Consider the following 25988-nt stretch of genomic DNA (forward strand, 5'->3'; position numbering starts at 1 on the left):
TTGCTTAACAGCTGAGGGGTTTTGAGCAAAGGATGTGGGAACAACTGTATCGTTTATAAACGCTGTTGTTCTGACAACAGTTTTGTGAGTAAATATTTTAAGCGCTGCATTTTCCTGCCTTTTCACAAAGTCTTTTACATGACAGTCTTCCTGTTGACTTCACTGGTTAAGATGCTGCTTGTGAACACAATGGTCAGATAAATACTCTTGTATTTCTAAGTATTTACCTGAACATTTCACATGCACAGGGTGGTGGTTGGGGAAACATGTCAGGAGTTGCTCCTAAAGCCTGAATTAAATTTTGACTCTTCAGAGGTTTCATTTAAAGTCTGTTTGAACTGAATTAATGAGAAAAGAATATGGTTGGAGAAATCAAAGAAAACCTTTGTTTTAACTCCAAAAGAATAATCCATTTTCTTACCTCCATAAAAGTGGTGATTGCTGCAAGCCTGGTCTTCAATTGGGTGGCCAGCCTTTAAGGATTGTTGCAATACAGGGAAACTTTCAGATTCAACCCCCTGGGGAAAAGTGTTGTCACTTTCAGTTACATTCAGTTATAACAGCACTCACCACCAAAGTGGACACCAAAAAAAAGCTACGCAGTTTCCTTTTAGAATTAACAATTGATTTCAAATTGCATAATAACTGTGCTATCACTAAATTTATCCTGTGGCTTATTTACGGCCAAACTTCTCCAGTAAGAAATTATTTCAAAACACAGAACTGGATTTCATTTGCTTTGGAAGAGTCTTCCCACCCTTTTTCTTAAATGCAGCCAAGCAGCCAAGGGACAGGAGACTTCCCAGGCTCTCAGTGGCTCTTCTCCTAGGTGAAGCCCACAGGATCAGATAGTCCCTGTCCCCAGCATATGCACATCACTAGATACCAGCGCCTTTTGAAAACAGCTATGGTGAAAGCCATCAAAATGCAACACTTCGTAGGTGAAAGGAAACTTACAATTACAGAAATACGTGGGTTGAGGTGTTTGAGTGCAGCAGCTGACCCTGCCAGCAAGCCACAGTGGCCTCCTGCAGGGAAAATCACTGCATCCAGCTTTGGCACCTGCTCGTACACCTCCAGCCCCACAGTTCCCAGGCCCGACAGGTAGACAGCACTATCCTCCCTGCGGGAAGGAAGGGCACAGCTCAGCAGGGTTCTCAGTTGTCAACACAATAATAGTTCAATCTACTACTTTAAAGACATCGTTCAACAGGAAAAGATACATGCAAGAGTAAATCACCAGCACAAGGGCAGAAGGCGATACAACAGGACACTGCCATCAGACAGACCATCACGTGCTGTGTAAAGTGTGACGGGAGAAAACTTGTGCTGTTCACAAACTCCCCAAATAGCTTTCAGGGCGAAGAGCACATATCTCTGTTGTTGCCACTATCAGGTGTTTACAGAGCTGGTAAGACAGAAGTAATTTTTCTATTGCTGTCACTACCTTATGCTTCATAAATTTTAAATGTGGCAGTCCAAACTAAACGCAAAGTCTCAGAAGGAGATCTCCTTCGCTATACTTATAAGTGGAATTTAGTGTTTGTGATAAATGGGAATTCTCATGAAATTTAAGCGCTGCGGTTCAACCTCACAAATACCAAACGTTGCTACAGAGTTAAGTCTTTCCACAATCCAGGGCCAATATCTGATACCTTCACATTACTCTGGAAGGGTAGGAGAAGCATTTAGTCATGCCAAAACGCTCACTGGTAAAACACTTTCAGGCAAAGGTAATTTAATGAGCAGAATAGGGTCAAACAGAGACAAAAGACTGAAGAAAAGTCCACTGTACAGTCACACAATTGACTTGGATCTATTTCTGAAGCTGGTTTGAATTTTATTTAGAAGTTAGCAAAGATGTAAATGTAGAATGATATATGAACGAAAAATATGAGACCTCTGTATGCCTGTATGTTCTGCTTTTTCTGGCAGATACGCGAACAGAATTATAGCTCCAATGACTTCACTTGATTTACTTGACCCAGGACGTTAGGGTAGGAGGAAGCTATGCTTTTGTTACTGTTAGACACGCACAGAGAGGCTCAGCAGAGGGGTACAGAATGCCTGCAAGGTGGAGACCAAGGCCCTGTTGCGAAGTTACCTCACATACATAGCAAAACGCAGCAAATTCCTCAGGACAAGAGTCTATATAACTACACAAGAAAGGATGGGAGGAATGAACTTTCACTCCTGCAGCATAGCTAAAGATGAAGGCAAGAAATCTTAGCAGGATGGGTAACTGAACCCTTAAATTTATTGTCTTTATCAAGATACTGAAGGACCTCTCCCCTCATTCTTATATGTGACAAAAATACATCCCTGGTCTCCTAAACAATTCTTCTGGAGCCTTATTCGCAAATAAGATTGAGAACTGAGTTTGTGGAGTTACCCCTGCCATGGTTACATGGGAAACCATGGGGACCTGCAAAAATGAATGAGGACCTGAGATATCCAATTTATGAGTAAAACTTCTCTAAAAAATTCTGTCTGAAGGAGACTGCTCTGGGCATGGAGATTTATTAGCAGTTTGAATGAATGTTTCAGATAATCACATTTTCCTTGCTAACATCTAGTTAGAACACCAGTTCACTGATCAGCCTTCAGCTTTTTATAATAAAACCAGTTGTTTTATTTGCACTGTGACTGATTACTTTCACTTTGCGAAAGCGAACATATCTCTTTCAGTATCATATCCCATTGAAGGAAAATCAAGGAAAAGGGCAGATAAAACTAAAGACTGTAGATTTAAATAAGCATTTTTTAGTCAGAGCTAGAAATTTGGCCATTTGCCTTCTGAAAGTTACAATACATCAGCAATCCAAGACGGGCTGTCAGGCTTCAGTTTCCCAAATTTTGATGTGGCAGCTAGCAGGTTCTGTTCCCTTGTTCTCCAAATAAAGGGCTTGAAAGCTTATTGGCTGTCCTTCCTAGAGTAAGAGACTAACCAGATCACAAATGAATGAGGATCAGGTCTGATCAGTATTTGGACATGGAGTTACATGAGAAAAAAAAAATGGACTCTCAATGAAGGAAGATGTGTAATTCAATCTGTAGCACTCTTAACTTCTCTGATTCACAAATCAATCTTTCTCACATCATCCTAGAGGTACTGTGTTACTTTTTCTCAATCTTCACATTGCATTTATAATGAAGTCCTGAACATTTATAGTTATTAAAAATCCCATGTTACCTAAGCAGCAATTATATAGACTTCATGATTGAATTCCAACTCGAAAAAAATCACATTTCCTTCCTGGAATTTCACAGGAAGTTGCAGTTGGATAAAAAGTTTCCTTCCTCTAATTGAACCCTTGCATGATCATTTTCATAACACAGTATTTTAATTGAACTCAAGAAATGGGAAGAACTAACACTGACACACCCAGCTACAGGACATTACTTGTGCAGGTAAAACCAGTCAGTCACGTAATGTCTACTTCAGGAAGGAATGAATGAATTGTTGGTTAAGGAGATCCAGAGACCAAATTGCTAGGGATTTTATGCAAGCTAGAATTAAACTGAAGTACAATGACATTTCAGAAGTTCCATTCTAAAGCACAGGAGATTAGCTGATGTTTTACAGACAACTTTGGTGAGTGATGATGAATGTGTGTCAGACACACATTGAAGATGACTGGCTATCTATATACACATACATCTCTCTGGGAAAGCTCTTCCAGTCTACATCCAAAAAAGTACGTTTCAGGCATCCCATTACGAAAAGGCTCACAACTGTAGTGGGGGTTTTTTTTCGATTTTTTTTTTGTTCCTCTAAAGTGTGAAAATTGCATCTGTGAGGTTTTAATTAAACATAGTAACAGATTGAATAACTCTGTTTCTTGTAACCTGAAATATAATAAATCAGGGGACTTCGATATTATTAATGGTAACATGTACATTTAGAGTTCCTCAATGCTAGATGCTGAAGTCCTTCGCAGGCGTTGACCCTGGAGCTTCATGAACCTGGAGAATATCTACCTTATGTAACATAAATAATTATTTGGGGAGGAGGGAAAGATTAACATGAAATTACAATAAAATAATTTAGTTCTTATGCGCAAACGTGATAGGTGATGCAAGCCAGCTGGGTTAACACATCGATTGAAAAATGGCTGACAGAAATTTGGAAATCACAAGGTTATGGAAAGCTGTGGTTTTCAGAAAGAGCCTAAATGGGTTTAAAATTCAGTGGGATCTAGGGCACCTCATTCCTTTGGGTTTCTTTGAAAGTCTCAGTCTGGGACAAGGTTGTGCCCATGGTGAAAGAGAAGGCACACCATGCAGCCCTGGGGGTCACTTGCTGTCAGCAAGTGCAGTTGAAGAGTACAGTTTTTAATATTTTCTTCCCGATAAACCAATGGGGAAAGAAGTGAGGACTTTCACCATTCTGCTCATTCTGGGATCCTCCTTCCAAGCAACATTACTCATTATTACTACATTTAATGCAGTAGAGCCTAGGAGCCAAAGGGGAACAGGCACTCACTGCAGTAGGTACCATACAAACACGAAGTGGTGATTAAAGCCTGCACAGAGGCAGCGATGGGGAGGGAGAATAACATTCCAGCTCAGTGCATCAGAGGGACTTCCGCCTACCTCATGCTAATGATTCAGCCCTCTGCACTTTTGGAAATCTTACTTGAAAAAAGGTAAGAGAAAAAAAGAAAAGGGAAGGGAAAGCCAGAAGAGACTGCAGAGAAAAAGGGGGGGAAAAAAAGGAAAATGGATCAGTTCTAAATATTTTTGCCTGTCTTAGCTTATTCTAATCATGTTTTTATTAGATCGGGCTTGTTCAATGACCTCAAATAGTTCAAAATAAAATTTATACTGATCCTTAGCTACTTTAAATGTGTGAAGTAGCCTCCTCTTCATCTTTTTTCAAGGCAGAATCGCAGTTTTGTCAGTCACACCAGATACACAAAAATTTTACAGCATTAACTTTCTTTTGCTCTACACTATGCCACTGAATCCTGTGCATTAAAGATTAGCTTTTACCCATTTTAGTCCAAACAGAGAGACCAAAAATGAAAGCTAGCCTTAAATGCTTTCTGACAGCATTCATAAAGAGTTAACATATATCCATTACCATACCAGCCCATAAAATTCCTAATCAGGAAGTTTGCCTAATTGGGGGAAGAGTGTTTCATTTTGGTTTCCATCCCCAACTGTTATAAAAAGACTCATGATTTGTGCCTGGGAATATGTAACTGTCCATACTCCAGGTAATGGGAACATTTTGGTGACCTGTGATCAAATTTTAATGAAACTAATTGTTTTTGCAGAACTGCTCAAGTATCTAATCTAATCTTTCTAATCAGCCTCACTTTCCACTTACTCTTCGAGGTAGAGGTAAGCATTTTCCTGTGCCAACCTTCGTGCGTGTGTCTGGGAGTCCTTAGCTGTAGTGCCATAGGATATAACCATGGCACCGTACTCACGGCACATTTTCACTCTGGCCGGGGACGTGCTGGTTGACATGATGACAAACACTGGAATACGGAGCTCTGAGGCGTGGTAAGCAACAGCCATGGAAAAGTTACTGTCTGAAGCCACGATCACCCCTTTTCTTTGCTGATCCTAAAAAACAGCGTTGCTTATTGCACATTTTATATTGTCACAAAGTTGTCCCATATGATCCTGGATCATTCTAACGGTCTGACTTCCTTCTTTTCCTCTACTAGCTGATCATATTATGATATTATAATACAGTATATGCATGTCTGGTGTGATCTCAGGACATACACACAGAGCTAAAACAGCACAAGATCAACCCCTGTTCCTGCACTCCTCTGGGTTCACTTCTTGTTCCATTGGAAGTAGCTGCAAAAGCTGATCCCAGAAGAGCTGATATCTGACCCCTCAGAGCCGATATCTGGTCCCTCTTCCCTGCCTGTGTGAAATTATTTCATTTCAGGTTCCCCTTCAATAGAAGGATTTATTCATATTATTACAAAAGTGCGGGAATAACCACTGTTTCTGAGTTGCTGTATCATGCCAATTATAATTATTATTGCTGCAGAGACTCAATAACCTCCTACGACAAATGATAAACAAGCTATTCACGTAATGATACTGCAATTCATTACAAAATCAATTGGTGATCTAGATCCTTCTCATCACCCATTGTAACTCAATTTCATCGTCACTTAAAAGTTGGTGGTTTCAACACGTCAGAACCGTAGTAAGCATACAAACACTGTCACATAAATGCCACAGAAAAATGTCTATGTTTACATTTTGCAAGCTTTTCTTTCAGATATTTTTAAGTATTTCACCAGCAGATTGGCCAAGCATAAAGAAAGTAGTAAAGTGTTTTACATTCAGATACTCACAGACCTATCTATGTTGTTCAGCACAGTGGCTCAAAAGGCCAGAAACACTGTGATTCCATGGATGTTACGGGTAAAATTATCTTTAATTCTGCCCCATTTTGGTGAAGCAGAACTAATCTATTTCTTTTTGAACACTGACATTTTGTTATACCTGAGGCAATGATGTCAGAAGGTAAAGTACACCTCTTTCCTTCACAGATCCCGTGTACTGGAGGAACTCTTTCTTTAGGTAGATGTCCATTCCATACTGCTTGGATAGCCTAGAATACTGGAGTATAGAAAAGTTATTATGGGGATGTATCTAAAATTAAGAAAAATCTTCCACATCCCATCAGGTCCCTGGTGAGGTGTGTATTCAACTGCTATGTATGAGCTCTAAAAAGTAAATTTCATAATCTGTTTCCTTAGAAATACATGACAGTGTGTTGTTACCTGCTAGATTCTTCTGGCTTATGGAAGTCATTTTCAAACTTGCAGCACCAAAATATATACCCCATGCCATTATGAATTCTGAAAATAGCCCTTGTTTTGGTCTTACTGCTCAAATACAGATATTAAAATAAGTATTTTCAATTATTTCAAAAGCCACCCCATGGTCTGATATTTTAGTACTTGCAGAACTGGACATTAAATACCCCCAAAATAAGATCATGTCCTAATAGATACAAAAGCGGTTAGAGAATTCTTCTTTGAGTCCTAGTATGACTCTGCTATCATTTCTGCCACTGATTCACTACTGAATATTGTCCATTTTGCCTCCTAAGGTCAGTACGACATTAGTAAAGACGTTGCTTATTTGAAGAATGATGGAAATAATAAAAAATATTTCCCCAGATTGCAAGTGTAAGCAGCAGCTGTTTGAAAATGTGCAGTGTTTGGAACGGAAAGGATGCCTGAGCTGAGAGGAATTAGCAAGCATACTACATATGATGCAGTGTCGAAGTGCATGATTTTTTAATATTTTTTTTTAAATGGCAAAGCTTTATCAATTTTTATAGTAAGACATGCACAGCATGCATTGCCATATTAATTTCCTATTACCACATTATCTAAAACAAGAGTTTTAAACAAGATAACTTATGAAATAGAGCTGTGGTAAGCCTGTGGGTTCCAGTTCCCTAGGCCTATTGCATCTCTGTTTCTGCGTCTCTATTTCCTAATTGGCTCGATTTTGTCCGTTGTCTGCCAAAGCAAATAAGGACCTGGGGATTTAGGGGATCAAGCACTCATTTATAAGTCACAAAGAGAGAGAGATTAAAAGAGAGCATGGCAATATATTTTAAATATTTATCCCAAAAAGTATCTGGCAGTCTCATGCATATGGTGTACAGTATACTTAGTAATATGTACGGACATATTTTTCAGACTGTGGGACTTTCAAAGTGAATTTATATAAACTAAATATATCTGAAACAGATACTTCTTATAAGGTACACAATTAAACTAAACATGTCAGATGAATGTTTCAAGGTTTTTTAGTGAATTTACAAGCGTATGTTAAGTTCCTCACCCATAGGTGGGGCCAGATTCTCTATTTTGCTTCTGAAAATCCTGCAATAGGAGCTACCACTTGCTGCTCCTTTGCAAATCTGGCTGCAGAACTGAAAGAATGGAAAGCACTTAGTACACTGAGAGAGTAATAGTTTCTATCCTAACCAGCCTAATCAATGCCTATGCAAAACAGAACAAGAGCACTAGACAAGAAACACATCTTTACTGGTTCTTCACATACTGTACTAGTTGTATCATTTTGGGGTTTGTAGAGAATCTTGGATTCTAGAGTGAACAATGAGAAAAAGGATTTAAGGAGATAAATCCTGTGACTTTTTGAAGTTGCTAAGTCTCCTACATTTAAAAATATGTGTCACTAAGTCACTCTTTACCACAGAGGTGGTACACTTCAGATTACTATTATTTTTCTTTAATTTTGATACTCAATATTTTAACTCCTCGGGTTATACTTTTCTGCTTCCTTTAACTGAGGCTTTTTTCATGTAGCCTAAATATAGCAATTACTTCTAACAAAGGAGGTGTCGGTGCTATTTCAGCTGTACTGACCTGATGCGTGACCTTTTAAGACTCATTGAACCAGACTGTAAGTTTTCCCTTTTGTCACTGTGATCTTATCTAAGGATTACAGATACTGCTTCTAATGTACAACACACAGCACAGCCTCCATTTGGCTTCCACAAAGCTAACACAAAACAACCCTTAAAGTTCTACATCAGTAACCAAACCAAGTGCCCAATTTAATGCTAATTCCTTGGTTTCCTATACTTACTACCTCTGTAACATCTGTTACATTAATTCGTGATGCCATATCTCAGCTCCAGGCAAACTCCTGCAGAAGGATCCAGGACAGTCCACCCATGGTCTTACCTGCACATTAGAAATCACCCTGCAAAGTGTTTCTCCGTTCAATTAACTGAATGGGTTATAGTCATGCTTCCTTTATTAATCCAAACAAATGTCCTTGAAAGGGGCTCTCAGCTCTCAGCAATGAGTTAAGATAAAGATTATCCGTGTTTTTCCTGACACCACCCTGTGCTTTCAATGCTTTCCTTTCGAATCAGTGCATGAAACATATACTAATGACTTCTGTGGGGACGTTACTTTGAATAGCAACAGTCATGGGCTATTTTCACACTAAAACAAGTGGGGATATAGGTTTTCCACTATTCTGATCATCCCAAAAGCATAGTTCATAAAAAGAGACTGAAGAAAGCCTGTTTAGCTTGGCACAGTAAGTGCAGCAAGGGGATACAACCACGTTGCATAAAGCTGCCAGGGACACCCAAGAGAAAAGAGCTATTTAGGTTGAGAGGCAAAGCTGCCTGAGAACAAATGGTGTGAATTGGCCAAAGAGAGCTTAACTACTCGTGAGCAGGAGCACGATCAGTTTACGAAACGTTTCGTGTTACACGGGTGCCTGCAGGAGCAGAAGATGGACTCAGTAGTGCAGTCCTGCCTTTCCCTGCATCAGGACGTGTTGAGAGCAAGGACACGGCTCAGGGGATGGGGCTGAGATAGACTAAAGTAGTCTGGCCGAAGTGCACGACGCCATGAGCTGCAGGGAAGGGATGATCCAGGCTATCAAAGGGTACGGAGCTAGCTAGTTCTGCTTTCCAGATTAAGCCCAGACACTCTCCCTCTCCCTGCCCACAGACCTACCTTTGCACAGCAAGATTAAACCCATCTAACAAACCTGACCAGAGCTGTCAATTACAGAGAAGTGTACCTGGAACATAAATGCAAATCTTCTCTTCCTGGGACAGTGTCTCCACAAAGCAGAGATTGACAGAAGACGGACGCTTCTGTCTAGAGCACCGATTGTGCTCTCAGGCATGACAGTCTGAGAGTTTTGGTGACAAACAATGCAAGGCGCAGAGTTTGGTACGCTCCCTCTGTTCACCCAGGCCCCGGCTCCCTGACCACCCGTGCTGCACAGCTGTTTGCTCACTCCCCCTCCTGCCTTCCCGAGCAAGCCAACTTTTCCACTCTGAAAGGAAATCCAGGTACGGCTGGCAGGATGGTTTACTCCCGAGTCACTCTGAGCAGGCAGTATACGAATGCAAAATGCATCCAGTTTGACCCCCTGCACTCCAGCCAACACTACCCCGCAAGTTTTTTTTGCCACCATACAGCCTCAAACAGTCTTGTATCATGCCCTTTGCCACGAGACACACCTCTTCAGTAGTATGCTGAAGTTATTTTGGGAACTGTAAGTTAAAAAGAAAACACCAAAAATAATTCTGGATCAGCAGGCACCATCTGGGAACCAGGAGAACTGCTATACCTTGCAGACTCAACCACTTTGCTCCAGGGACTGTTATCCCCAAGCTGTGTCTCGGACACCAAGGTCCTTTCCCTGCGCAGGCCAGAAAGACAATCCACAGCCGGTGAGGCTGGCAGGGTGCCCTGGGTTAGCAGCAGGGAGGGATTAATCGAGAGAGTGATTTGGGGCTGCTGCTATGAATTGCTATTTGGCAAAGGCACTCTTTTCACCCACTGTAGCAAAAAGAGATTAGCCACAGAGTGCCTACAATAGCCTCATGAAGAGCTCCCAACACTAGAAATACACTACAAATTAACTAGCTTGCCGCTGTACTTCTTTTACGCTTAGCAAGTGCTTGTGCATTTCTGAGAGTTGTCTCAGTCATTTTCATACCTAGACTGATCCATAGGTGCATATGTTTGTGTATCTTAATGTCCTTGTTTTGTTGACGATGCACGTGGCAGAACCACCTGGTTGCAGAAGATGTCCAGCCTTGCCAGGCTGGCCAGCCTAGGAGGAAAATCTGTACTTCAAACTCTCCAAATATGCGGGCTGGTTCCAAACCAGACTCTCCCATGAGACTGCTTACCCAAACAGCTGATAGTCTGCCATCTCCAACTCAGGTTCCTCGTAGCGAGAGTTTTTCACCAGGAGCATAATATCACAGTGCATTAAGTCTATGCCTAATGTGGTTTATCCTTTGTTTACAGGTCACTGCAATCTTTGAGGATTTAGGTTAATGTAAACAGGTAAGACGAAAATGCTTATTGACAGTTAACAACAACTAATATGAACATGGGTCATCTTACACAGATCTATCTGCTGCAACTCACACATACTCTTCATTCATTTCTGATCAACTTTCATAAAGAAAATAAAAGAAATACTGAGAGAATGCAAAGCCATATAATCTCCCTACCATGCAGGGGGTTTTCTGAACACCGCACTGGATTTTGAAAGCTGCTGCACTAATATCTTCAAATCGAATCAGCTTGTTAGAGCTTGACAGGCTGGTCCTACTGCTTGACTGAGGGATGCGGGAAAGGGCATCCCTAAGTAACTCCTCATTACGGCTCACTATCTTCATTTCCCAGGTCTTCACATCCCCGTTCAGGTAATCCTCCTCACCAAAATCTTTCAGTCTCTCAGGGTTGATAGAAGGTGGCTTCTGCCCAATAAGGCCATTTCTTATTGGCTCATCCTTACAACAGTGAAGATCACAAAGTCCTGGGGCATCTTGTTTCTTTATTTTATTGTCATCCCTAAAAACAAATAAAAGAAACTTGTCAAGAAAGCTTGGATGATTAAAGGCTTGACATTTAGCATTTAAGAAGGATGCACATCTCAGCTGTTCTTTGCAAGCCTTAGACAGGCAGAGTGAATTATTACTGTCATATTACCTTATCTTGTAGGTGGACTGAAAACTATGGTAACCAGCCAGCTTTTAGGAAAGCCACAGATAACCTGACATGTGGACAAACTGGGAAACTGTCATACCCAAGAAAATAAGAAAGATATAATCCATGCTGTCTGGGCAGCCAGACCTCCCTTGATACTCAGTCTCAATTGGCAATGATCCCAGTTCAGTGCTTCCAGAAATTTTGGGATAACTGGAATTGCATTTGCTGTATGCATGTTTTTCAAAAAAAGGCAAATAGCTGCTGCAGAGCACTCCCTTATACTATTAATAGCGGTAACAAACATCATTACGTTGTACACAAGAGGTGTGCTTCTCTGCTCTTGCGTACTTGCAGACCATACTCTTGACAGTTGTCAACTGCCTTGTGATGGGAAGGAAATTACTTTGATAAGGGATAACAATTATATCCTACTACAGAGCTAAAGAACTAGGTCTGCTGATCTGCAGTTTAACACTTCATAGAGAAAAACACCTGTAGATAAGATGACACTGTGATGCCACACAAACCTCCTTCCCCAAGGAACTTCAGAGACATAACACTTCGCTACAAAAATTTCCTGGTATTCCTACCTTAGATTGTCTTATTCTATGGTCCACACTGTTCAGGAGTTCACAAGGGATAATATACTACAGTGTAGGATTTTGTAGCCCTACTAACAAATAAATGGAAAACTTCCAGGAATTTGGAGAGTAACGTAGAGGAAAAGAAGCATTAAGCAGAAGACCAGTAATTTGGAAAAGAGCTGATACCACCCCCAGTCTGTGGCTATGATTACACAGATAGCATAAGACCCTCTACATGAAAGACTCAACATTAATCTATTTGGAAGAAAGGGTTTTCTAAAAAATTTATATGTTAAATTATGCCAGAGATTCCAGCATCATCTCCAACAAACCACATTTACCATTTTCACAAAATAATTTGGATTTAAGCTATGCAGTTATTCATCAGCAGGGTTGGCTAAAGCAAATGCCTCCCTAGTTTTACAGCAGCAGTCACCACTGTAATAAGCATTGTAATGATTTCCAAAAAGAATTCTAAAATATTTAGAAACAGCCGCTTTTGGCAGTGTCATCCATTTTCTTCGTGGTCCTGTAATCTGTGCCAGTAGATCTGCTTCCTATTACACCTCCAATTGTTCCGCTGAGGACTTCACATAACAATGTGGGCAGCATAAGAGGCTTTGTTACTTGAATCAAGTGATCTATCAGTAGCATCGGTCATTCTGTATATCTTCACAGGAGACAAAAAAGGGCAGTTTTTGTAGCAAGGTCTTCTCTCTCAAAATTAATGGGTTCAACAGTAATTTTCTAAGATAAATAAATAAAGTATTTACACATTTGTGACTTGTTTATGTTAACACTTGTGATTTAAAATATTTTCCCAATAGCATATCTTAAAGTTGATACACCCAAACAGCAGGCATTCCGTTTTCAAATTAAATAGCTTATCAAGTAGCTCTTTTCCATACTTTTCTGCATTTCTGCTCCTTTGGGGTTAGAGGGTTGGAACACTTCATGAAAATGTTAAGCTTCCAGTGTTAGTTCTCATGCATATTAGTTAGCTTAATGCAAAGATGACAATCAGATCAGACTGTCTCCCCATGAACTTGTTACGGCACAGCCCATGGCTCCCGGAACCAAATAGGGCTGTTGAATAAACAACAGCTATCGTCACATACGAAGCCACATCTCTATTAGTTCATTCCCTACTCCCCCCCGCCAAAAAACCCCAACACATTTTCCATATCACAGTAGCCCATAACCACTCTAAAAAGAGAAGAACATATACATCTTATCTCTAAATATATTATCTAAAATTTTTAGCAAACTTTAGGAACGAATGCTATTCCTTACATTGGCAATGGGTTAAAAGGGTATATGTAAGGTAAAACATATAGGTAGATCAAAAACTTGTGATTTTTCTAGGTCAAAAATTCTTTTTACTGACTGGCATTTGAGACAGGAGAAACACTCACACTTTTTCCTTGCATCTATTGCAATCTACAAAAATCCATAAAAATCCCAACCAAAGATGACCACAAAAAGTCCACTGATGAACCAGGATTCTGCTAGAAATCTACAGGGTAACACCCCACCACACTAGTGCCATTAAATATGTTCTTTTTTGCAAAAAGAAAGACCACAACAGGATACTGATTTTTGGCCCTACTCTTGTATTTCCTTTTTTTTTTTTTTCAGATTCTCAGTCCTTGATCTGCAGCACTGTTCTCATGAACAGTAAATATCTGCTCAGGACCCTGATGCAGACACCACCTTATGACCACTGGAAAAAAAAAAAGAACAAAAGTGAAACAGATTTAAAATATGTGTAGGCTTTTCGACCTTGAGACAGGTTTAAAGCACATCTGAAACCTTACCATGTCAACATTTAATATGAAAACTGTCATCCATGTGCATCTGAAAGGTCAGCAACCTTATAACCAAAGGAATATCATCATGGTACTGTATATGTATGTATTATGTATATTTATTTCAGATTAATTTTTATTCTCCTTCTATCTACATATTTTTAGTTTACGTTAATGACATTTTTCCCTATTGAACCCATCTGGGTGTGCCACAGACCCAGCGAGAGCTCTCAAACTCCCAAGGTAAACAGTCGGTTTAGATTTGACAATCCATCGCAAAGAGGCAACTAATAACCTTGTTGGGTCATATGCATTTCTCTCCTCAAATGCAGTTTGTATGCTTGGTGTAGAACACCTCTGTATGGATTTCTTTTGCAGGAACAGTCAAAACAGGCAGCAAAGCATGCAAGTGCTCACAAAAAGACAGCGCGTGACTTCTCATGCACGGTTACAAAGTATGGCCTCTGTTCTAGAGGCCATGCCCACCAGATGAAAATCTGAGCCAATATAAATACAAACCCCAGCATTATAAAACATTATTCCTTTCAAATGAATCACTTTTCCTTTTTTGGAGTTTGTCTCGGAAAGTTCTCATGAAAAAGTCTGTTTATTTCCAGCCATAAAACAAATATACAGCTAGCAAGCTTTGTTATGTGGTTATAAATTATGGTATTTTTACCTTTAAAGTGATTAGTAAAAGCAAACATGGAAATACAGTTTATAAACCTACTTTTTCAAGAACAGCTGCTCAGCATAACTGCAAAAAATAAAAGAGAAGATACATATGCAGACATTCCATGAATAATTAAGGAACTGGAAAAATATCATTTGTTTAAGCAGATAGCTTTACATAGTTTGAACTCTTAAAGCCAATGTAAAGAAAGCGTGTGCTGAAATGTACTCTTAGAATGATAAAAAGCAACAACTTGGAATGAATAATTGTTCTGTTTCCAGTTTGTTTTGTTGAATATACTGATAATTTTCATCAAGTTAAATAGCACTATGGAAATAAGTTTGGAAAAATAGTAATATTAATACACCAAGAGATTAATAAAACCACCAAAAATAATTTGGGGAAGATAAAATACAGTAGTAGCACATACTATACCTGAAGACCACAATTATTGACTTTATTACAGGGAGAAAGAAACGCCTATGCAGTTATCCTGCAACGATGGAACAATTATGTGTCCCCGTCAGATGAAGCACATGCAAATTGGCTTCCTCAGGATCCATGTAGCAACAGACTAAACAGATTAAACTGATATACTGGATTATCTTCAGCTTCTAAAACTGAAGGAGCAAAAAATCTACAGTCATGGATGCCCAGGAAATAGCCACCTGGTTCTCCCAGTATAAATGTTAAGGGCATATCATATGAAAGTATCAGGTAGAAAATTTAGAAGTTCCCTTTTTCCAAAAATAATTAGCTCGCAGAACTCACTGCCAAAGAATGCTATGAAAGGCAATATAAACAGGTTCCTAAAAAAATTGTGCAACTATATGGAGGTAGGTCTAATAATGACTAATAAGTACATTGTTCAAGAAGCCCCTAAGCACTTACTTGGCAGGCTCCATGAGAGCAAATGAGAGAAAGCATCTTAAATGGCTTTTATTTTTCTCCAAGCTCCTGTAACTGGCCACCACTACAGAGAAGACACAGAGGTAGAGAACTCTTTGGTCTCGCCCAGTGTTGCCATTTTTATTTGCAGACGTACCCGATGTCAGCTTTTGGCCCATTTGGCAGCTTTTACACCTCTTACAAAATGAGTCACAACAATGCGTTTTGAGGCAGAAATGAAGCTGGAATTATGGACATGTGTTCCAATGTTACTCTGTTGCTTCATAGATAGAAATTCAAGTGCCACAAAAGGAAACAAAGACATTTTAGTATAAGACTGAAAACTCAGCATTTCTTTGTCATTTCCACAGCAGTCTTTGTCATCTGCATTCACAATGATACACACTTACCAGGAAGAAGGACCAACAGTACGGTACAAGTTCTGTATTGTATTTTAGCATCCTTAGGGGTCTATGCCATGACAAGAATTTCAAACGCGAATGCCTAACTTGGACCGGTCAATGGCACAGTGCAAACTGGCTAGGGTTAAGCTTAAATACCACCCCAATGAATTGGGGCTAGCCTGTAATTAACCCATCAACACACATGCACATATATGCACATGTACTCTATACATTTTTATTTCATTCTTTTTTCATGTTTTGGGGGTAGGGGTTTCTTAAGCTTGTGTCTATATGCTGCCATCACCTTCAGGCTGCCTGAACACCTTCCTGGAGCACGCTGAGCAACAGACATTGGGAAGATAAAGTCTTAGACATACTTGTCTTCTGCTTTCTGGATAAATGGGCTCAGATTTTATGCCTGGAAGTTGAGAATAATTATTACAGCAAAAAGTGACCCTTTAAAAGTCACTTTACCTCATTCTTCAAAGTGCTGAGCAGAGACAGGTCATGTACCGGGAGGGGTGAGGTAAGCAGCCTGCTGCAGGTAGCAGTATGCTTGGCTTATGGCTGAGATGTGACTAGGATCTCCTCGGAAAGGAGTGAGAAAGAGGTAATCCCAGGATATGACAGAGAGGGCCCTTTCTCTCATCCAAATCCCTCTTTTACCCAGAATCTACCCAGCTCCATTAATCCTTCTTATTCCATGTCCCCAGCCCCATCTCCTCTGACCCTTCCAGATGCCTGAGACTTCCACACCCCTCTGATATCTTCCCGATTTGTTGCAGACCTCTTTCTCAATAGCTCGGAAGCACTCCTGTTCCATCCCAACTCCTTTTGGCAGTGTAAATCCCTGTGAGCTTCCCTACTTTTGCAAAATCCCCACTGACCCCACCCAATCCTCTTCTATTCCTCCCTGCCCCCAATCAAACCCAAATGCTGTGATAGCAGCAATTCGTAAAAGCATCTCAGCAGCTTGTGCAAGTGGGTCTTTATGAAAGAGAAATTATAGAAAAATTGAGACTTGCTGAGATACAAATGGCAAGCATCATAGCAGATGTCATCTTCACTGGTAGTAACTCTAGGTTACTGCACTGTAGAGTGTCTGAGTGTCCTCCGCAGGACTACAGGGTGACAAGTAAAATGCCCCAGGCATGGGGAGGGAACACGCTAGATCTCTCTTTGACAATACAGTTAAAACAGATTGAAGACAATGCTACACTCAAACATTACTTTCTCAAATTACCAGCATTTTGTCCAGCACTGGTACTTGGAAATGCCCATTTGAGACTGTATCCCTCCCAATTAGTGGCAATGACAGGATGGAAATTTAAAATGCATCTCTGACATTTAGACACCCAAACCCTATGCAAAGTGATTGTTCCTAAATCGCACAGCGATCACCAACTTCTTCCCCTAAACACTTTCACTACTGAAAGACAAATTCAGTAAATATTAGCTCAACTTTATTGATAGAAACTGGGGCACAGACAGATCGAGCGACTTGCCTAAGACTCCTGCAGGAAGTTCGTAGCAGGGCTACTTATCAGAGTACTTATCAGAGTGTCTTAAAGACAAAGAGATCAGGGCTTAGTTACTAGCCTGTATGACACAAATGTTAGGGGATGTATGCACTGTGACCATCCAGCATAGATAGGTACATAATAACCAAGACTTGAGATTGAGAAGGCATTTATAACTCTCCTCACCATACACAGGTCTGACAAAACTGTGTGATCTTACACCAACAACAAACACGAAGAAAGCTCAGGCTCATGCAGGGAACAACCAAACTGCATTATCACTTCTGATAAAATACCTCTTTATTTTCAGCAAGTCAGATTTAGCAAAGCCTGAGCCTAACACTCCATCTGCCTTCATCTGTGGTCATATTCTGTTGCCAGTCTTCTGTATGCCTACTGAAATGTCATTGCTTACTGCTGGCAATGGCAACTGGGTGTCAGCTGCTAAACAGATAACATGAGAAAAACTAATCTGAAAGCAAGTAGAACTCAGAAGGTCACTTCTCTTGGTTACCTCTGCTGCAACACCTTCCAAGTGTCCCTCAAACAGATCCATCCCTCTAAGCAGTTCTTACAGTACTTTCACAGCTGTGAATGTCAAATGATCACTATCAAACACTGCATAAAGTTTGGCAATTAAAACTTTTCAAGCAATTAAACTTTTTTCCTCTGTAAGTTAAATGTATTCTGAGTTTACAGGTTCTCTGGTGATTAACACATCTCCATAATTCACTTGTAATAAAGAACAAATAGCAAACTAGAGGAAAGAATGGTCCTGCGATGAAAGGACCAGTTTAAAATTCTCAGTTCGCTGCAGAACATGTCACATCATGTACAACTTTGGGCAAGCCATTTTTTCAATGTAGAACTGGAATCTTGTCTTCCCCTTTGGTGTTCCATGAGGGTATATTAACAGCATTGAGCCCACTGAAACAATGTTTTAAATATTACCAACAACTGCGACTATTGGCAGGATGAGAATTGCCCATTGTTTATACCACATATGGCAACGCTAGGTTGTGATCTTGCTAGTGGTGTCCAGATAATAGAATTGGGGGAGAAAACAACTATGGAAAAGGTTAAGAGCATGGTTGTGCAAACACAACCATGCCATATGGGTGCACACCTCGCAACTGGTGCTATGCAAGGGTGCTAGATGTCTTCTCTGTGCCATCCAAGCCTGAAAACAGGAATCCAAGACCATAAGCACAATAACAAAGAAAAGCGCAGAACACCTATAACAACAGGATCTGATACAGGCTATCCCAAGACAAATTTTCAGCAGCCCATTGGCCCGTCTAGGGTTATTACTAATACTGTGCTTATGAAGAAATAAAAAAAAGTGAACTCCACAGCCTTAAAGCATTCAAATCTCCACTGCTTCTACTGGATGACTCCAAGAGCAACTCATACCCACAGAACCCTGGGAGAAACTGGAAAATTACAAACAATTTCCTTTTTTTTTTTTTTTTTAGAAAGTAAGGAAAGGAAAAAGAAAGCATTACCTATACAGCACAGCGACTAAATAAACAACGAGGTGAAGCAAAACTCCAACTACGACACCATAAGGAGGCAGGAGGGGTCCAGGGGTTGTCATGTCCGTGGGCCTGGCCCTGGGTGGACCCCGAGGGCTGACCATGACCCCTGAGGGGGAGAAAGGAGCACTCTAGCTCTAAGTCAGACAGCAATATTCTCCAACCTTTGCCAGAAAGGATCGTAGTCTTCATCTTCCCTGGTGCGGTCCCTGGGACTTCTGTTTTTTAACACCCTGGAGTAGAGAATCTGTGCTGCAAAATTCATTGTAATTCCTGGTGCAAAGCAAAGTTGGGAGACTGCGGGCAGGGGACACACTTGCCTGTGAGAAGTGCCAGCCCTGCAATGCCTGGGTGGGAAACAGCGGGTGACGTGCTGTAAGCAGCTCTCCGGCACTGGCTGGGGGAGGGAAGTGCCTTTGAGAGAGATGGCTGCTGCTATTTAAAGAGATTATTTCAGAGGCCAACCTGTCCTTGTCAATTTGAGTCAGGGCCTGGATTATGCTTGGCTGACGCTCTGTTAGCAGGACACTTGAAGCTTTAGTTACTTACTGCTTAGCTGTAGAGCATGATCTAGACCCGCTGTAGGGCCTGCGATTTAACAGCATACACTTGGGTAGGCAGAGGTGGCAAGAAAGGGATGCCTTTCTTCTGGTGGTTGAGTCACCCACAGGGATCCTCTTCAAGGCAGCACCAAGGGACACAGGTCTTCGTGTCTGAGGCGCAGAGGAGAAAGATTGGGTCTTCTCTTGGCACAAGTCCTTGTAGCAGAAAAGCAGAGATATCCAGATCATACAGATAGAAAAGATCATCTAAGGAAGAGACTACAGCAACAGATATAGAAAAAACCCATCTAAATCTGTTCTTCATTGCCCTGAGAGTGTTAGCAAAGGCAGTGCCACATTTCCAGATGCAATGGAGATGGGAGCAGGGGGTCCTTCTGTGGTTCCTCTCCTCTGGTAAACAGCCCTGATGGAGCGCAGGCTCCAGGCTGCTCTGGGACTGACCTGGTGTCCCCTTCCAGGTATCAGTGGTCCCCCAGTATCCTCTGCTTTCTGCTGATAGTGTACAAAATCTTAACCTCCAAGATGGAGAACAGGCACATCATAAAAATCTAACCCAAGCTGTGACCTAACCCTCCCCACAGAGTACCATGAGAAATATTATAATCTGCTTTATATGGGAGAGTCAGAATATATGATCAAATAGTTTTCTGGGATCTTTATGAAACTCTGAGCTGTGCTGCTGGAGCCTTCCCTACACTGGCGTGGCAGACAGGTCCATGCTCCCCTGACTTCATCAGGACAGATGAAGCTCCAGCTCACCATTTTTTCCTGTCTCTCCCACCCAAAAGCCCTTGGTAGTGCACTGGGTGTGCATGTTGTGGAGGTGGCATGTGCTACACATGGCCACAACCCAGCAGCACGCTGCTGCCAGGAGTGAAGAGACAAAAAAGCAGTTGGCTGCTGCTAACACTTGCATTCTAAGCCAGAGTGAAGTTCAGGACAACTTCACCGGTGCCCTGAAGCACAGAGAGAAGGTGGGTGGAGTTATTACTTTGCTCATAACATGTCTGAAGTGCAGTGGTGGGCAGGAAAGGGAACTTAAAAGTAGTGAAAATCGCAATGCCTAGCTTTCAGGTGGGTGTCTGTGAGCCCAGACTGATGCGCTCAAGTCTTGACATGAGTTCAGCTCCTCACAAAATGAGGCCCTGATCTGTGATCGGTACTTGTCGACCACGCAAAAACCAGTAAAAGGATTTTGGGGACCATTTGGCCAAGCAGTTGGAAACAATTTCACCAAGCTCTTTCAGGACAGAAGTACATGAAGCACTGAACTGCTGTCCTTCTAGAACACTTCCAAACAAGCAGCCCACTAGGTAAAAAGGATATTTGGAAATATCTGCTGTAGATTCAGACCCACGTCAAACATTCATTCAAAGCCCTTATCTAAGTGTCTGCTGGAAACACTGGCTGTGCTGTGTCTTAGAAGGTACTGCATCACTGTTAGTTGCTGTAAGTTAACTGATTATTTTCTGAGCTGCTTATTTCCTTAATGAGAGAGAAATGGTTAAACACATGCTATTATTACATGTGTCTTCCTTTCATTCTTGTCTGTCAGACTTCATTGTCCCTACTAGATTCTTATGTTTTGTCTGCCACTTCACATATCCACCTTCACTATCCGTGCACGCAGAGAGGATGGCCATACAGCAGTCCTGCTTTCTCTTTCTAGAGCAATTGGGTTTTGTCACCTTTCACAGGCACTGGTTTTTTAGCATCTGTGTGTCTTCTCTAAGACATCTCTCTTTGTTGTTACTTGAATCCTTTGAATAACATAGCCACCTTCATCTAGGAAGTTAATCTGATCTCCTACTTCTTCCTAATACCCTTCTACAGGAGATTCCTATGTGTTTCCTTTGTCTTTACTAATGCAATTATTAGCAGGAGTTGGCATATCAGCTGCTGCTGTCCAAGAACCAGAATTCTCCAGCAGAAGGCAATATCCCCATAAAAGACATGTTTTAGGGGCAGTCTCACAGCAAAATACTTATTCTGGGGATGAACTTAAAATACATATTTTCTGTTTTTTGATTGAAGGTTTAATACAATTGAACTAGATTAACCCATAGTTTAACATCTATTACAAAAAACATATGACGGAACTTACAGGTCCTTTCCGATTTCATTGCGTTTTCAGACATTTTTTCCAAGTAGAGCGCTGTGATTGTTTGAGGATCTTTATAACTGGCAAAGTGGATGCAAACAGTGAAAGACACAGCAGCAGGGTATCCGTCGCACAGCCTCCTTCCCACTGCTACCAAGAACATCTAGTCAGGTGTGCAGAGGGAATCCAACCACTGTTACCTACGGTGCTGTCTACTTAATTTACATCAAAAAGCACACTGATCATGGTAGACCAGTTATACATTTGAATTAGTTGGCTATAAAGGCTACATCCTATTGGTGATTTCCCCGATACCATCTTCTGTCATTCCTTTTTCAAACTGCGTGCCTCTGAATCAACTGTCAGCAAGGGGTTGTTATCTGCTGCATTTGAAGTTCCCAGGACACCCTCATTTCTCTCTGGTTTTGCACGTAATCAGAAAAAAACTTCTCTAGCGTATTGCCTTTTAGTAACTGATCAGGCAAACCTTTCACATATAATCTCACTCTTAGCTCTTAGCTAACAGACCGAAATATGTTTGTTTCATTATATTTATTAATCTTGAACAGAATCAAACCAATCACTACCAGCAGACCAAAACATATGGAAAATTAACAAGTTACCTAAGTATCTAGGGATTGGTCCACTAACTGCTTGAAGATTTAAAAATATGCACCATAAGACTAACCAAAGAACTGACATGTGAACAACAAACTAGCTGTCCTGTGATAGGATGGGGTTGACTCTTTTGTGCCTTTTGCATTGATTTGATCTGAGGTATAGCCTATTTGGAGACCCGTTATCTAACTTCCAAATAAGCCAAACTCTTCAAATAACCATTTTTCTACTTCTCTTAAACCATGACCTGGAATAATTTAATATAGCCACTTCCAAACCTGTTCACAGTGCTTCAAAAAACACTACAACCACTGCAGGAAGGAAAAACTACCTTTCGTCTTTGACTTTTTCATTTTATGTAAGAGAGCGCACGTGCAAAAGAGGGCAAGAGCAAGTAGGTAAGATGTAAGTTGTAATTACATTGCCAGTATTGTCAAGTGAAACCCAACACAATTGCCATGAAACTGTCAAGGATGACACTAAGTTACAGGTCTTCCCCAGATCACATTCCTTTTCAAATCTAAAGTTTCTTACCTCCTCCCAGCTGCTTTTTGGTGGGTCCTAAGGGAAGAAAGCCAGTGTCTCAGTGCTGTGTATCTTTCCGAAGGTTTCATTTGCAACTTCCATACTGCCAGCAGTGACACTTCTTGTGTTTGTGCGAGGAAATAATCATTCATATCTGCACAACTTTAGGCATACCTAATTGAGACCTCAGTAAAACTAGCCTCTATCAGGGGCACTATATACATCTGAAATGTCATTTCTGGAGAAGTGTTTTTATCCACATTATACCATATTATTATCTTGTACTTAGATAGTTTTGAGTAAAAAACCATCAAATACCAGTTTAATCAAGGGACAGAATTGAAATTCAGTGCTCATGTGCTAGTGTGTAGGTTCAACAATTAGGAGTGGAAAGAAGTAGAAAATCCAAGTCTCCGAATAACAGTTTTACACTGATCGGGTTGTATATGACTGCCTGCCTTACTCCCTCAGTCACTGACACAAAAGCCATTACAAGATAGCATAACATGGAAAGTAACAGCTGCTTCTTTTCCTAGAAAGCCTTCTAAACAAGTTTATGCTGCTTTTTCCCAAAGTGAAAAATAAAATGGGACCATTTTGCCATGAAGATGGAAAACAGTGCTTCATTCTCTTGTAACCAGAGAAAATTCAGTTTGGACAGCACTGGGAGAAATAGCTATTACCATTGTAAATAAAGACTTCATTGAATTACAATACTTGAAAGACGGTTTTGAAGAATTACCCAAGTTTTTCCCCCACACTAAATAAAATTATAACATTTCCAGCCTCAGTGAGAACAGCATGGGTGGGAAGTGATAGTCTATCCAAAGCAGATAATTCTTTGTAGAATTTGGTCAGTTGCAGAAAGATAGAGGGTGGAGACAGTCTGCAGTTAAGCCAAGAAAAACAATAGAAGTTCTTCAGAGAATAGCAACACAGAAAACCAAGATGATAATTTAGGATTATGCAATGCATTGATGCAAACATGGTGGTAAACCACTGTAATAATCAGTATGGATAAATAAATATAAACAATTCAAAAAGAATCACCAATTAAAAAAAAAGAAGGAAAAGAACAAATAGACAACAAGAAGCTTCACATTTCCATCTAATTTAGTGTACTAATTTCACTTCCATCTCAGTTTCTGCATAAATCAATATTTATAAAGCAGACCAGGGTTTCAGCCCCCAGTGTTTCTATGTCAGATAGCAGCTGACCCATGGTAGTGAAATGTCATGTTCCTGTTTGTTATCTTTAGGGACCTAAGAAAAGACTGATAAGGTAGACTGAAATCAGTGGAAACACATCTAGCTTTCTCAAGCTATATTTTGCAGTGGCTGAGAGAAAGGACAGGCATCAATTCAAAGAACATACGTGCTGGCACAAGAGGCTAGAGGGAAGCCTGAGTGTGCTTTGTGTAAAGTTACTACGCAGGACAGAGTGTATCTGCTTATCACATAGACATTTTGCTGAAAGGATGAGATATTTCTCAAGACAAAGAGCAAAACTTTACACGTCCAAAAATTATCTCCCGAAAATTGTCTTTATATCCATCAGAGGTCTAATTCTAAGATGCTGAACCAATACATTTCAACAGCTGAGCAAAAACTGGGAACTCCAGCACAAAGCTTGTGCTTTGCCGTTACAAAAAAATGCACGCTCTCTACTATTGAGACTAAAAAACTGATAAGAACAAGCAAAACATTTTGCATTGCTATTTGGGATATTTAGGCCAGTTGGACTAGGTGACCTCTAAAGGCCCCTTCCAACCCAAACTACTCCATGATTCTACACCGTGCTTTTCTCAAATCAAAGTTGTAGGATAACATTTTTAATATATGCAGAGGCAGTAAATTGGCATTGCAGATGCATGAAAGTATCCAATAATCTATTCAAATATGCTTAAGAAATGACATTAATTAGCAAAGACTGTATCTAGACATCTTTGGGTAACAGGAGACGCCTTATGTTATCACTGACTCCAGGCTTCTTGTCCTTCTGGGTCTAAAGCACTGGTCACGCGGCTGTGTTCACGTTAAAGGAAAGGTGCACCGGCTGGAGCCCGTACAGTGAATCCCTGAAGAGACGTTTAGTTTGTCTGCACAGAGCACAGCGACTGTGACCAACAGCTTCACCTTCCACTATTTCAGATGGCGTTAGAACATCAGGGTGGCACCATATAATTTCAAATTATTACTATAATCATTACCTTTATTTTCACTAACAAAAATCACTAAGCATTCAAACGAGAAGCGCCTGTGAGCCAAAACACAGATAGCTTTTTACAGACTTACTCAAAGCGACTCTGATTTGCCGCAGTCTGTGGATTAACTACCGCACGATGCTTTCAGAGGCTCAAAAAGCCTTTGAAGGTGTTTGCGATGTCACAGCTTAGATATCCAACAGCAGCGAAGAACAGATGGTGGTTTCTGCCGAAATAAACAAACGCTTTGCCGGGGTGCCATACGCCAGCCCCTCTCGGCATCAGCACTTACGTGAACTCCTCTGCTCCCCCGCCAGCCTAAGCAAGCTCAAGGTCAAGTACGTAACAGTTCAGGGCCTGTTCCTTTGGCCTAGACTCTCAGTGATCCAAATCCTCTTCCCTCCCCCCCCCCCCACCCCCCACTGTGTCTAATTAAAACACTGAACTCTCAGTTGCAGTTCACACTGTGCTGGAGATCAGCTCACCCGGCCTGCACCCAGCCTGGCCCTCCGCTCTACCGAGTGCCACCGTGGGAAGGGCAGAACAAAGGAGCCGCCTGAGCCCAAGAGAGGGTCCTGGGTAACCTGGTGGCCACGCAGGCAGAAATCCATCGCCTCACCGGTGGGCCACCCGTGAGGCAGGTCCCCGGCTGCCGGGTGAGGTTTTCCCACCGTAGCCGGCCGGCTCCCTGCGCCGCTGCCCCTGCCCTTCTGCTGGGCCGCTCCCGACCGCCTGGCCTCCTCCCTGCCCCGGCCTGCGCTCTCTTTCCGCCGACTCCGTCGGGGCTGCGCGGCCGAGTCCCTCACGGTGGTTGTTTCCTGGTCTCGGTATCTAACAGCGCCAGCAGAGCACTTTCCGCACCCTGGACTGGTGCAATTTCTTCTTCCGAGTTCAAACCAGAGGCTCTCGTCCTATCAGCTTCTCCTAATTCACTTTCCTAACGATAGTTTAAAGAAAAGAGATTACCTCAGAATTATTTATAGCATCCTGATGATTCACATGACTTCTCTATCCTCACTTCTGATGCTTCTTATTCCTTGAACACATGCGATGACCCC

At 41.2% G+C, this 25988-nt stretch overlaps 1 protein-coding gene across 2 annotated transcripts in view; it reads right to left on the reverse strand.

The window, feature by feature from the left end:
* The window catches only part of LOC126042566 (L-threonine dehydratase catabolic TdcB-like), a 33245-nt gene extending 13917 nt beyond the window's left edge, over window positions 1-19328 (reverse strand). The window contains exons 1-6 of one of the 2 annotated variants that reach the window (XM_049809848.1): window positions 19084-19328; window positions 11027-11369; window positions 6484-6600; window positions 5336-5577; window positions 958-1123; window positions 422-518 (exon numbers count right to left, since the gene is read on the reverse strand). In XM_049809848.1, the coding sequence (XP_049665805.1) occupies window positions 422-518; window positions 958-1123; window positions 5336-5577; window positions 6484-6600; window positions 11027-11369; window positions 19084-19184 (1066 nt within the window). In that variant the 5' untranslated portion in view covers window positions 19185-19328. Of the gene's footprint in view, window positions 1-421; window positions 519-957; window positions 1124-5335; window positions 5578-6483; window positions 6601-11026; window positions 11370-18889; window positions 19060-19083 lie in introns of those variants that run through there. The other variant, XM_049809847.1, reaches the window with a different exon arrangement.
* Window positions 19329-25988: the final 6660 nt, after the last annotated feature.

Source organism: Accipiter gentilis, chromosome 9 (assembly GCF_929443795.1).
Source record: "Accipiter gentilis chromosome 9, bAccGen1.1, whole genome shotgun sequence".
Classification (NCBI taxonomy): Eukaryota; Metazoa; Chordata; class Aves; order Accipitriformes; family Accipitridae; genus Astur; species Astur gentilis.